We start from the raw sequence: 13,281 nt of genomic DNA, 5'->3' as shown, positions 1-13,281 counted from the left end.
TTTAAGTGACGTAAAAGTTTATAAAAAACAAACTGTAGTGACATGTCCTAAAGCAATCTTTTTCACAAGAAACGTGGGATATGTGCCACTGCTTGTTCTACCACTGTTTGACAGTAGAAAGGAGAGATTTTCTACTCTCTTCTGAAAAGCTTTGACTAAAATTGCAGGCTATTGTTGGGAAAAAAGATTAATACCATATTTTTTATTAAAACGTGTAAAGTTCATAGTTTATCAAAAGCTTCTTGAGGATCATGAACGTTTCTAAGAAGAGACAACGTGAGTTTGAACGAAAGCATGGTAACAGAGCAAATCCAGAAGCTGGCTCCACTCTTGTTGCTGGAGCTGCCAAGCCTGTGACATTCTGGTGGCAGTAACATACATTTTTTGGACTCAGTTCTTCTATGAGCCCCACTCCAAAAATAGATCCAGCCTGCACAAATTATTAGAGACTCTACGCAACCTTTTGTATGAGTAAATTGCGTTTGTGGTCAAAATCTATTTTCAGCCACTTTTGTCCATCCCTCCTTTTGGCAGCAGCCTCTTTTGTTCTTGGCTCTGTGTTCTTATGTAAAGCTTGCCTCAAGGCTTTTTTTTTTTTTTTAATGAAATCTTTTTGGTTACAAGCTTTTGGCTGTTATATACCGTGTTAGTTATTTTTATTTTTTGATACACCCCACTCATGGCATAGAGAAAGCAAGAAGCGTTTGGAAGCCGGTCGAAAGTGGGATTTTTAAATAAGGAAATTCCTCAGTTCTCAAAGACTGTGGCAGGGGCGAAAAGCCAGCCTGCTCCTTCGCTTCCATGACCATTAAAAGGGCGACCCCAAGCCGTGAGGCAGCGACCTTCGGTCAACCGCCACCTCACAATCCCGTCACCTCACGGCCCCGCCGCGCCCGCCCTTTGCCCCTCTGAGGGGCGGCCCCGTTCCCGCCCAATCTCCGCCCCCGCCCAGCAGGCCGCGCTTCCTCTCCTCCGATTGGCTCCTCCCGCTAGCTGTCAGGGGAAGGACGGCCAATGGCGTGCGGCGCGGCGGGAAGGCCCGCCCTCCGTGAGGCGGCCCGCTGGAGAGCGGCGCAGGGCCGGGGGCGGCGCCCGGCTGAGGCGGCGGTGGCGGCGAGGGGCGGCCATGAAGGTGACGGCGGCGCCTCCGGCCGGGGCGCGGCTCTGCCCGCGCTGGGGGGACGGAGGGAGGGAGGAAGGGGGCGAATTGGTGTTTGCTGGGGCCGGGATCGGGACCCTGGTGGGCCGGGCGGCGTGAGGGGAGCGGGGAGGCGCTACCCGGCTCGCCCTCAGGGCTCCTGGGGGGATACTGAGGGGATCCGGGCCGGGCCCCGCCTCACTGAGGGACCTCCGCTGGCTCAGCGACTCGGAGAGGGCCTGGGGATGCTGCCTGAGACCGAGCCCAGGCTCCACAGGGCGGCCGGCGGGGCTGTGAGGGGCCTGGAGGAGGCTGACGGGGTGACAGGGGGTGTCGGGGTGACAGGGGGTAACGAGGTGTCGGGGGCTCCCCACAGCCACCTCCTCGCAGCCGAGGCTGCCGTCGTGGTGCCTTTAGGCCAGGGCTGTGGGGTGCCTCACAGGGCTCCCTGCTCAGTGGGTTTTGAGGGGAGCCTGATAAAGCTTGGCCTGGTCTCGGGTGTTAGACCTAAGAGCTGCATGGATTTGTATCCAGTACTTTGAATTTAATGAATTTTCAGCTTCAACAGAAACCCTTCCTGCCCCGCTGTGCTTGGCGTGCTGGCGCTGACACCGCCTGATACCATGTCCTGCTGGCACAGATGTGTGAGGAGCGGGCGGGCAGCCTCCCAGCTCCTTGGTGGATGGCAGTGCCTGTCAGGTTACTAAAGGCACTTAAAGTAAAAAAAAAAAAAATAGACCAGAGGAGTTCAAACACATTTTTTTAACCCATATAGGATGCACGTATGGTATGGAGAGAGAAGATAACTGATGGCAGTGTGAGAAGAGGATAAGGAAGTGGTGGCTGGTGTAGTTGCAAAGGCTTTTGCTGCAGAAATTGGCTAGGTTTTAATTAGTTCTCAAGGGAGGGAGTTTTTTGTTTTAGCGTGTCTCATTTGTGTCTTGTATCGGTGCTTTTCGGCATGCTCTCATTTCTTTTACAGAGTATTATGAAGAGTCTAGACTCTGTAATTGAATTATTGCTTAATGGCACTAGTGTGTAGAAAGAATCCACAGCTGACTTAGGTTAAGGAGAAAATTAATGATGCCGTGTTGCCTCACCTTTCAGCTGCATGAGCACACACTTAAAGAAAATGTAATGAGATTTTTCCATTTGATACTTATACAGTCTTCATGCGTCAGAAGTGGCTAACTAACTTCCTAAATAGGTATTTATTTAGTGTTGATGGTGATGTCTGATCAGTTGTTAGAAGCTCCTGAATAAAGTTGAAGAAGCAAGTGTGTTACCGCCTCATTGTGTGTTCTGCTGCCAGGGCCCTCTGAAGAGGCGGTAGTCCTGTAAGGGAGCAAGTTGAATTCTGACAGACACTTCTGGGTCACTGGTTTTTATCTTTGTGCTTATTTGCCTGTAGCTATTTATAATATATTTTTTTAAACTATAAAGCTAACTCATCAGTTTTTAAGAATATATGAAGAATTAGTCATGTTTCTGTAACTGACAACTTTCCTTTGAGGTGAGGAAAAACACTTTTCAAAAGACCAGCTTTTAGTCAGAGAGAGCTCCAAGTTTTAAGTCCCTAGTTTTAAGAATGCAGTTCTGAAGAGTTAGTTAACTCTCGCCTAATAAGCTGGGATAATGATGCATGATTTGTTTTGTATAGAAGTGCATATCGACCTTTCCATTCTTTGTCATTGAGAAGTAGAAGGCAAGTCTTAGCCTGATTGCTTAATGATTATCACGAAGGTCTGAGCGCACGTCAGATGGGGTGAACTCTGCGCGCCGCGTGCTGCCGATACCTGCGTCTGGCTCGGGGTCAGGGGCCGTGGGAGTTCACCCTCCTTGAGCTCCGCTCACAGCCGGCTTAGGAAGATTGTTTCCTGGTTGGGAGGGGTTTTTGTCACACCCAGGGTGGCCTTTGCTCTCGAAATACCTGTAACCTTGGACCGGTGAATCCAATCCGTTGCGTCTGCATTTGATGTTATTGCTGCTCACAGTGTTACGTGTTGTACAGCCTAGAAGCGAAATGATCGACCACGTGGGGTGTTCTGCTCGTATTGCAGCGCTTGTAATGTCAGCTTACAGAAGTAAAAGCGAAGCATGTGGTTTGTGTATGTTGGAGAGATGCTTTTGATGTTCCATACGTAAGGCAGTTACGCGACGGTGGTGTAGTACAACTTGTTTAGTCCTAGGGCCTTGTTTCTCGTAGTTTCCCACTAAACCAGAGTGAGGACTCCTTTCTTACCTTTAATGCTTAGTCGTCTGGAGAAAGGCGTCCTGGTGTATCGCCAGTTGTTGCGTTAACTTCCCACAAATGTAACGGGACTGTGTTCAGCCAGGGGAACGAAGCACTTGAGTGTCGAAATCAGTGTAGTTACTACAGGAACTAGAGCACTGCCATTACTGAGCTGACGTGCACGTTCTGGTTGGTTTAGCTTTTTCAGCAAGAACTACAAAGCTCAAAACCACTAACTTTGTCTTTATGCTTGGGGAAGGAGGAGAAGGGAGTTGCTGTCCTGGAATAAAAACCAGAACAGCTTTTACCAGAATAGTTGAAAATTACATTTGGAAAGTTGTACCACTCAGCTTCCTTCCAAAAAGAGCCCAACGCGCTTCTGTTTGCTTGTTGTTGTTGCTGAGGGGGTTTCAGTGAGCCACGCGACGGTAATTAAATGTGTGACCTGAGCAACATGGGTTCCAAATTCTGACTTAAAGCAGAATGAGCACTTTGGTAGAGAATCTAGTGCTAGAGGCTTCCAGGGAGAAAAGAGTAGCAACAAGCTTCATAGATCTACTTAGAATATTTTTCTAGAGTTCAAGATAATATAGTGCGATTCAAAACTGAACTGAAGGCATTGTGGAATAAGGTGATTCAAAGTTACTTTAATTTTCTTAAACTTTCTGTACGACAACAGCACAGCAGGTCCAGGGAGTGCTGGAAGACATTTCCCTCTCGGAGAAATTAGAGCATAACTAGCTTTGCATAAAGCTTGGTTTGTTCGTTTGAAGAAGCAGAAATGTTTTCTTAGAGTTTCGCTGTGAGTCATATAAGAACTGAATTAGTTCTGGAGAAAATCCCACGGAGGACAGCTCTGCTGTAATTATGATAAACTGTTGTATTGTTGTCTCGTCCTTTCAGGACATGGCCCTCACCTAAGACTAGCTGTTAGCCTCTTCCTTCTTTGCTCTGCTCTTGCATTACCTCCTCAAATTCCTTACCCTTTTTGTGCAGAACTCTGCTAGAAAAGGAGTTGTGAAAGCCAGCGCGTCTCAGAAGCAAATCTTACCTACTTTGGTTTGCAGCTGGGAAGTAGAGATTACTGGGCTGTGCAGATGTTTGTGCACTGAATTCCTCGTGCTCTGGGAATTCGCACAACATGCTTTTGGGATGATGACAGATGGAGTGGCTCTTCAGTAGCAACTCATATGTGACGTGGGCTTTAAGATATTAACTTTTTTTTTCTCTGGATGTTTGCAGGCGGGAGCTACTTCCATGTGGGCTTCCTGCTGTGGACTGCTGAATGAAGTCATGGGTACTGGAGCTGTCCGTGGCCAACAGTCTGGCTTTGCGGGAGGCGCTGGCCCCTTCAGGTTCGCACCAAATACAGACTTCTCGGCGTACCCGTCTCCAGCTGCAGCAGGTGCTAACATAGTTTGCAAAGCCTGTGGACTTTCCTTTTCAGTTTTTAGGAAAAAAGTGAGTATATTTCCTTTTACACAATATTTTTACTAATATGAACTGATCTGTAGGCATATTGGGATATGAATATATTGGATTTTTTTTCCTTAGGTGAGGAAGCCCAAGGCAGATAGCCAGGGAGGGTGAAAGTGCCTTGTTCCGAGGCTGCAGGAAATTAATGTCAGACAGGATTAGAAGCTAAGAGGTCTGATGGTCATTAATCGGGTACACGTTGGATCTGGACTGACCTGAAAATTAGTTGATTCTAATTTGTAAGATATGTGCTTTAATTTCAGAATCCTGAATAGTAAGGCAAATCTGGTTTTGAAGGTAACACCAAACATAAAGGTGGGGAGCTGAAATGAACAAACTGGAGGATGGAAAAGCTAAGGAAGATGCTAACTCAGTTTAGCATCACAGCTTTTTCCAGTGAAATACTGGCATGATTCTACTTGTTTCCTAAACAGGCTTAGTTCTACTAAATGCTATTGCACTCCAACGGCTTCTTGCTTCTTTTGGAGCCAAGTTGGTGGGTTAGTGAAGTTTCCAGATAAATAATGCTGAGATTGTTGGTATTACTTCTACGTATGATGGCCATCCAGCAGTGTTATCTGGTCCACTTAGTGACCTAATTCTCTACAGCTCATTTGGAGAAACCTGAAGCCTCTTTCCTCAGTTTTTGTTCAGTTTCCCCTTTCCTCTGTGTCCTGTTTCTCCATGTGCCCCATCGTTTGCATGCAAGCGCGCTGTGGAAGTAAAGGTAGCGTAGGGTCATTTTCCAGAGCTAATGTTAATTTCCGGAAGTCCTGAAGAACTTGGGAAGAGTTTGTGTTTGTTCACAGTGCACCCACAGTGAACCACGTAAAATTGCCGCTGGAAGTTCTGCCAATTGGAGCTTTTGTATGTTGCGGCCAGCCTTTTGAGCACAGTTCTCTGCAGAAATGACATCCGAGTGCTTGCAGACTATTTACCTCCAGTCTGATTTATCACATGTAACACCTACGTACAGTTCATTGAATCGAGCGAGGAAGAAGAACGCTCTTTAAAGTCTGCGGATTATACTGGCTTTTAGACATGTGAAAATAGTAGTGGTGGTATATTAAAAATTATTTTAACATACCTTAAAATTGATTAGTGATCAACTTCATTTATTTTGTAAACTAAAATGTGAATACTTTATTTGGTTATTTATTCATAATGTTTTAAGTTACTAAAATCTCAAGTCAGTGTGCGGTAGTGCTACAAAAGCAGCAGACCAACTCGGAACACCTGCAGAACTATTTGACAGGGCAATTGCTAGACTTAGATCCTAAAAATGATATATGTCAAAATTGGTGGAAAGACGAATAGTGAATTATGTAGTCTGGAAAAGGAAAAAGTGGGGTTAAAGACTTGTCTTCTATGAAACAGCTGAATGTTTTTTTCTTCCTCTTTCTACTTAGCACGTGTGTTGTGACTGCAAGAAGGATTTTTGCTCGGTTTGTTCAGTCTCGCAAGAGAATCTCAGAAGGTGTTCCACTTGTCACTTGCTTCAAGAAACAGCGTTTCAGCGACCTCAGTTGATGCGACTCAAAGTAAAGGATCTGCGTCAGTACCTAATTCTCAGAAACATACCCACAGATACGTGCAGAGAGAAAGAAGACTTGGTGGATCTTGTGCTGTGCCATCATGGGTTAGGTCCTGAGGAGGATACGGACGCTGGTAGCTTGCGCTCGTCACGGTCACAGACTTCTGGGTTTTTTACTCATCCATTTTCTATGTCTGTATCGGTGTCGTCTCAAGGAGAACTTGCAAACAGAAGGGGAAGCACAGGAAATGGAACACCTTTAAGGGTACAATAACTAGAATGCGTTTTGTATGTGTTTTTTTTAGTGGATACGCATCATGTTAAAAGAAAACAAAAGACCAACTGGTACAGTTGGGGGTGGCTGGAAAAATGCCTCTTGTGTTTCTGGCCTGAAAATGGAAGATTATTAGATCAGATTTTTGGCTTAGATGATAGGGTTGACTTAAATTGGTAATGATTAGTAGCAATTGAACTTCAAAATGTCATTGTCATCTGTGATTAGTTTGGCAGAAAGGAAGATATTTTAGAAGGGATCATGTGTGTTTTTTTTAAATCCTGATTAATTTCATTCTGTACACAGGGACAAACTGAAACATCTTCTATAAATAACGAAGAAGAAGAAAGTGCTGAGGAGCAGGTAAGACAAGAACTATGCAAAGAATACATTTTTGGCCTGTGATACCATGAAGTGTTTAGATCTCTGTCACTGTTTAGTATCATGTTCTAGTTCTTCCAGCATTAGCTCTGTCTAGTAACGCATATCTGTAAATACTTGCTCTAAAAAATATACAACTTCAGCCGAGGTGCTGCAGCTTAATGTAGTTTGTGGTGGTAAGATGGAAAAATCTGGTGCTTTGAACTTACCGGGACATTTAAAAACATGCGGTTGCTGTGTTTCAGACTCCTGGGTTGTCCAGAAAACGAGTAAGGGCATCGTTGTCTGATATTTCAAGTCTGGAAGACATTGAAGGCTTGACTGTTCGGCAGTTGAAGGAAATACTCGCGTGTAACTTTGTCAACTACTCAGGATGCTGTGAGAAATGGGAACTTGTGGAAAAAGTGAGCAGGCTATACAGAGAGAGTGAGGAAAACCACAAGACACGTAGGTTGATATTTAACTCTGTCCTTTCTTTCCTGGGTTCTAGTAGCTGGGTCTGCCAACAGACTTGGTATCTAACCTGGTCTGCCTTTCTGGAACAACTGGCAATGTGTTCTCACAGTTCGAGCTGCATCTAGGAGAGCCGAATGCGGTACTAGTGTGTAAAGCTTTCCAGGATTCGTGCTTTTTTTTTTTTTTAAGACAGCTCTGGAAAATAAGAGAGCTCAGCTTTCACAGGGAAGGTAAAATTGCACAACGGAGAACTAGTTTCTCAGAGAACGTGAAACTTGGCACCTCCGCGTCCTTTATTAGGTTTCACAAGGCATTAACAAGAGAGCTTCTCTGTAGCTGTCAACAGACCAAAGCAATTCAGGTCTTTTGCTGTGGTACAGCATTAAAAGCTACAGTGGCAAAAGTCCAAGTTCAAGTGGTTTGGTCTCAATCCATGCTTTCATGATAAGGTGCTCCCGCGGCTGCAGCTCAATGACTGGTATTCTAACCTCTGTTCCGCTCAACAATTGGAGTCTTTCACTTGCATGATTGTGGTATATCTACAGTCTGATTTCTGTTAACAAAGCATGCTCTGAGAAGCAACTTTTTGAGCCACCACTGGCTTGAAAAATTCCTGCCTGGCTCTTTGTTCCTGCATCCACCAGTCCGGCTGTAAGGAAGAGGGGACAGCGGTGAGTGGACAGCTTGCTAGCCTGGGGCTGCTTCACAGCCAGGTGCTGCCAGCTCCTATGCTGCGGTGGCTGCGGTAGTCAGGTGTGAAATAATCAGCTCATCAGGGTGGAGGATGATGATTCTGGAGGTGATGGCTGCTCACTTTCTTTGGTGGTACTGCTAATGAATGTCAAAGCAGGGCTCAAGTGAGACCCTCAGTCTGGTGATTAAATTAGAATTGAAAACCTGTCTGAAATCAAGTGTTAAACTTCAGCTTTTTTCAGTATGGTCTGACAGAACATGGTTACTGAGATGAGATGTCTGTTTGCAGGGAAACTTGACAGGCTTTGTTCAGTTCTGCCATCTTCACAGCTTACTTATGCTTCTGGTTTCTTGGTTTGCTTTATTCTGTATTACTGTGTATAATCACGAGGAAAGTATTCTGCCAAATGAGGTGAGCTCAGCGATGGAAAAACAGCATGCTCTGAATTTTAAACACCGTCATTAGATGCTCAGTTGAGAATCGGACATTCACTTAGAGGTTAAGGAATACAAATTCTTAGTTGTTGATTAGAACAGTTGTAAGCATGGAGCAGCATGACTTGATGCTAAACTAATGATGTTTTAGCCATTGCCTGGGCTAGAATTAAAAGGATTTTCAGGGCCTGAATATGTGACCTCTCTCTCTCTCTCTCTCTCTCTCCCCCCCCTCTGTTGCTTTTCAGAGGGTGAGAAGATGCAGCTGAATGATAACGATGACAACTTGTGCCGGATCTGCATGGATGCAGTGATCGACTGCGTCCTGCTGGAGTGTGGCCACATGGTCACGTGCACAAAGTGCGGCAAGAGAATGAGCGAGTGCCCCATCTGCCGACAGTACGTTGTGCGGGCTGTGCATGTGTTCAAATCGTAAATGAAGACCAAACGTGGATGGTATGGTCATCCCACCTGGATTTCTGGGGGCAGGAATGCTGACCCTTGGGGCGTATGTCAGCTTTTTAGTTCTCAAAATAACCGCAGCAGTCTGAACATCAGGATACAGAAGTTTATGAACCACTTTTCTACAGCATACTGAATCATGGTCGGGCAGGACCAGCCAATGCCTGTGTGTACAGTAATAGAGCTGCCTGACTTACCTTCTAAACCCACAAACTGTCCGAGTCAAACTGTTTACAGCAGTTCTTGCTCTCTTCTGAAGAATACCACTCCTAGTTATCGCATTCAGTACTCAGCAAGTGGTCGCAGAAAACACCTTTGCTTGACCAAATTAGTGTTAGGTTGCCTAGCCTGTTAAAAGCAACAACTTTATCAGTTGAATATTCAGCTCTTATGTAATTAAATATAGAATGTAACTGTTCCGGCACTGTTCCTGCAACAGTGGTAACAGTATAAAGATTGTAGAAAGCACTGCCAGTAATTGTACCTGCACAGAAGTCCTTAAGCAATCTATTTTCTGGTGATTGCTTCGCTCAGAATGTCTGACATTACCAGCGTATTGTCTTGGCCATTCTTTTTAAGTAAGTGTGCGAAAAGCTGTCACTATGTAGGGCTCTATCATGTGGTGTCCAAATACCAAGTTTTCTTTTTTTTTTTAGTTTAGGAATAAAGTATTTTTTTAAAAAGGGGGTAGAGTAAACCATATTCTCGTGGTTCTTAATCCATTCATGCCTATTGTAACTATTAACTTACACGTGACGATTGTATTTTATGTGCCGACAAGCTGATATTACTGTGAATACTAATCAGGGTCATGAAACTACTTGCTGCTAACATGTGGAATGTATGGTGTTGCTAACCTTAAACGGGAAGGGTTTTATTAAGGATCGGGGGAAGGAAGCCTGGTGTTTGTTTAAAAACCTCACACTCATGGACTTTACCCAAGGCTGAGGCACCATTAACCACGCTTCCGATCAGCTGCTGACCGACCTGTGTTGCTGTCAGCCCTTGGCCCGGGCTCTGGCAGGGCCCCGTGCCATCACGGTGGGGTAAGTGTGTTCGTGGAGCAAACATTTTAGTGGTGCCTGTGGGATATCTGTGACAGCCTTCTTAGGGAAAATAGCTGCAAAAAAATCACTTGAATTGTGGGGACAGGATACCTAAGCATGGCCATGCTGGCACTTAACAGAGTAAGTTCATGGTCCAAAAAGCTGAGGAAGGAACCTAAAGCCACAGTTCCATCTTTAAATTTCCCCCATGCTAGCAAAGTAATGGTACGAAGATGTTTTGCCATGGATGTAGTATCTGATAATTCTTACCTCTACTACCTTGCCTGTCATTCTTGCTCTCGTCTTTTATGTGGCTGGCTTGAAAAAGAGAAAGTAGCTCCTCCTTAAGATAAAATATGCAGCTTAAAGACACTGCTGGTTATTTTTCAGAAGGGAGCAAACCTCTCAATGGCTTTATTTTTTAGAAGTAACTTTTTAATGATACTTAATTCCTGGAGTCTCTGTTCAAGGGGTAAGCTACTGAAGACAGACTTACTATATATGTTACTTCCATGCTAATCATTAGCCACACAAGCTCAATAAAGATTTGTGATGGGCTTTCTCTGCCTCTGGCTTTTTTCTTAACCAGCTGCAGGAGGTGTTGGAGAGTCAGCTTGAGGTTTAACTGTCTTTTACAGGTACGTACCATGGCGGACGCCAGCTCAAGGAAGGCACATATATTCTATTTTCCCTCAGTAATAATGTACTGGAACAGGCCTCCTTAGAGGCACTGGAGAAAGCCTGGTTGTAGTATGTCAGAAATCAGGGCTTTTCACCAAGGCTGGAACCAGTTACCTTCTCAGCACGCAGAACCAGGACCTGGCTGCGTTATGTTGCACACCACAAACCAAACACCCAGGCAATTTTCTCTGCTCTAAGTCTTGCTCACTACACTTACTTACCCTCAGTCTGCACAACACATGAAAGAGAAGTCGACAAGTCCTGTTTCTCAGCAAGAAATGCTCTACTTGCTCTTTGCTCAATTGCACTAATTACAAACACTCCCCACCCCTGAAATCCCCGCAATTTCCCCCACCAGCAATCCCAAACTGTAACAAAAGCCCTCAGAGCCAGTGTCTGTTTTTGTACAATTGTTTATACAAATTCAACAAAGGTAAAACTGCATCAGGAAGGTCTACGAAAACAACACCTTACAACAATGGCACTTATGAATGCAGAATTTTACAATCAGGAAATAACCATGTTATAAACCTTAAATGAGAACTCAACTCACACTTCAAAGAAAGAGAGACTACGTTTGACCATTTATTCTACTGCTGGACTCACTGTATAAATTAATTTTATATTGAGTACAAGAGCTCATGCTACAGAGTGAAACCCTCCTATGTGCAAAAGCTGAAATTGGAATTTTTAAAATTTTGAGAAAAAGGTGATTTCTATACAGATAAAACTTGGCAAAGTGTTTTACTTCAACTATAATTTACACCTTATTTCCACAACATGCTTATGTCACTTCTGAAGTATACAAAGCAGGATATAAACTTCCATTAAAACATGCTTTAAGTTGAAAGTATTAACCTACTTTTCCTGACCTGGGCACGTTTGTAGATAGATACTGTCTACGAAGTATAGGTTAAGTTCTCTCCTACCATAAGTAAAGATAAAAATTGGCAATCAAAACCGAAACACTGGTAATGCATTCAAACATTGCATAAATAATTTTTAAACAATTTTTGTACAAAAATAGTTCTGCATAATGTAAGATGTAACAAAACAAAATGTGTTAAGAAGGCAGAAATGCAGTGCGTGGTCCACTTTAATGACACCAACTTTTTTTTTGTTGTTTTAAGAAATGAAAAGCAGAAATCAAATTTACACTACCAAGCACATGCTGTGGTACTTTAAATAACAGTATTTCTTGGAGATCAGTCTTCTTCCGGGTGTGAACAATTATCATCAATAACAGTCGCCTTATGAATTTGCATAAGAGCCAGTGCAGGACATCCCAGGTAGACTGAATTAGTGGCACAAGTTGAGATTCTTAACATGGGTAGTTTAACGTTGTTCTCTCCTCGACAAGAGTTGTAAAATCCAATTGCGGCATCTTCCAATATTCCAAGTTCCCAATTGAAAATAAAATCCCTACATGTTCTTAGTCCCCCCCCCAGCCCCCCCACCCCAGTATTTACACATGTCCTTTAACTAACTCAGTTTTTGCAGAAGTTTTTCTTCCACTTGCCCAAACTGAACACTTACTGACATCTCTGCTATGAACTGCTCACAGCCTTCTTTTGTCACTTGCTTGCAGTACCTCAAGTCGATCTGGCAGATGTTTCCACAACGTTTGAAGTAAGACAGGCACTGGTCAGTAACCTTATTGCAGTCTGCCAAAAAAGGGGAGAGAAATAAATGTAACAGCGTGTCTCGGTTTGTTCTTCAGCACAAGGGCGATTTAACCCGACCGTGACAAGGCCCCTTCTGTTCCTGTGCTGTGCTGACACCAAAATCACCCCAACCGGCCTGGCTGCCGTTCCCTGATCCCCGTGACTCTGTTGTGTAACTGATGAGATGAAGCAGAGCACGCCAGCTGCACAGAGCGGCAGCGTTTGTAAATCCCATGTGGAGGATGAGCGAGGTAACAGCATGTGGCTCCCACCAGGGAGGGGTAGTCAGCCGGAGGAGGGAGGGCCCTGGGAAAGCTGGGCAGCTGCGGGATTACTTACACCGGCAGCACAGAAATCAAGTACTGGTGGGGAAGTTAGACGGGGGCACGGAAAGAGGTAGCTGGGGAAAACCACTTCCACCGCTGACTATTCACAGAGGTCTAACAGCGATGAGCTGTTCCCATCCTCCTCCCCTCCCATGACTTCGTGCTGCGTACCTGATAAATTAATTTCTGTCAACGAATCCCGCGTGGTGGTTCCAACTGCGGTCAGCAGGTTAATAGACTGATCTGTCACGTGATTACAGTAACTGAGATTGAGTTTGGAGAGCAGAGGCATGTGCCTTATGATCAGCCGCAAAGACGCGTCGGTAATATCCAGGCCAGCGAGGCGCAGTTCAACTATGTTCCGTAGCTTACTCCGGTTGTCGATCTGACCTGGAAAGCAGGAGAGGCAGGAGGTCACTCCTCCGAGCCTCACGCCGCATCGCAAACATTGCACATCTCTAGGAAATGCACTGTGACACACA

The 13,281-nt window shown here is 44.7% G+C and overlaps 2 protein-coding genes across 21 annotated transcripts in view; one reads left to right on the top strand and one right to left on the bottom strand.

Annotated features, from left to right (window-relative positions):
* Nucleotides 1-10,686, top strand: part of RNF34 (ring finger protein 34) — a 35,989-nt gene extending 25,303 nt beyond the window's left edge. Inside the window, exons 1-6 of one of the 2 annotated variants that reach the window (XM_048073834.2) lie at nt 1,007-1,132; nt 4,614-4,832; nt 6,257-6,646; nt 6,962-7,018; nt 7,282-7,483; nt 8,869-10,686. In XM_048073834.2, the coding sequence (XP_047929791.2) occupies nt 1,127-1,132; nt 4,614-4,832; nt 6,257-6,646; nt 6,962-7,018; nt 7,282-7,483; nt 8,869-9,056 (1,062 nt within the window). In that variant the 5' untranslated portion in view covers nt 1,007-1,126 and the 3' untranslated portion in view covers nt 9,057-10,686. Of the gene's footprint in view, nt 1-1,006; nt 1,133-4,613; nt 4,833-6,256; nt 6,647-6,961; nt 7,019-7,281; nt 7,484-8,868 lie in introns of those variants that run through there. The other variant, XM_066979004.1, reaches the window with a different exon arrangement.
* A 518-nt stretch (nt 10,687-11,204) lies between these two features.
* Nucleotides 11,205-13,281, bottom strand: part of KDM2B (lysine demethylase 2B) — a 110,314-nt gene continuing 108,237 nt past the window's right edge. For all 19 annotated transcript variants that reach the window (XM_048073805.2, XM_066978983.1, XM_066978984.1 and 16 more), the window contains 2 exons: nt 12,971-13,189; nt 11,205-12,473 (listed from right to left, as the gene is read on the bottom strand). In XM_048073805.2, coding sequence (XP_047929762.2) covers nt 12,292-12,473; nt 12,971-13,189 — 401 coding nt within the window. In that variant the 3' untranslated portion in view covers nt 11,205-12,291. The remainder of the gene's footprint in view (nt 12,474-12,970; nt 13,190-13,281) is intronic.

Source organism: Anser cygnoides, chromosome 17 (genome assembly GCF_040182565.1).
Source record: "Anser cygnoides isolate HZ-2024a breed goose chromosome 17, Taihu_goose_T2T_genome, whole genome shotgun sequence".
Lineage (NCBI taxonomy): Eukaryota > Metazoa > Chordata > Aves > Anseriformes > Anatidae > Anser > Anser cygnoides.
The sequence above is the reverse complement of the archived record's forward strand: the minus strand, read 5'-3'. Positions and strand labels throughout refer to the sequence as shown.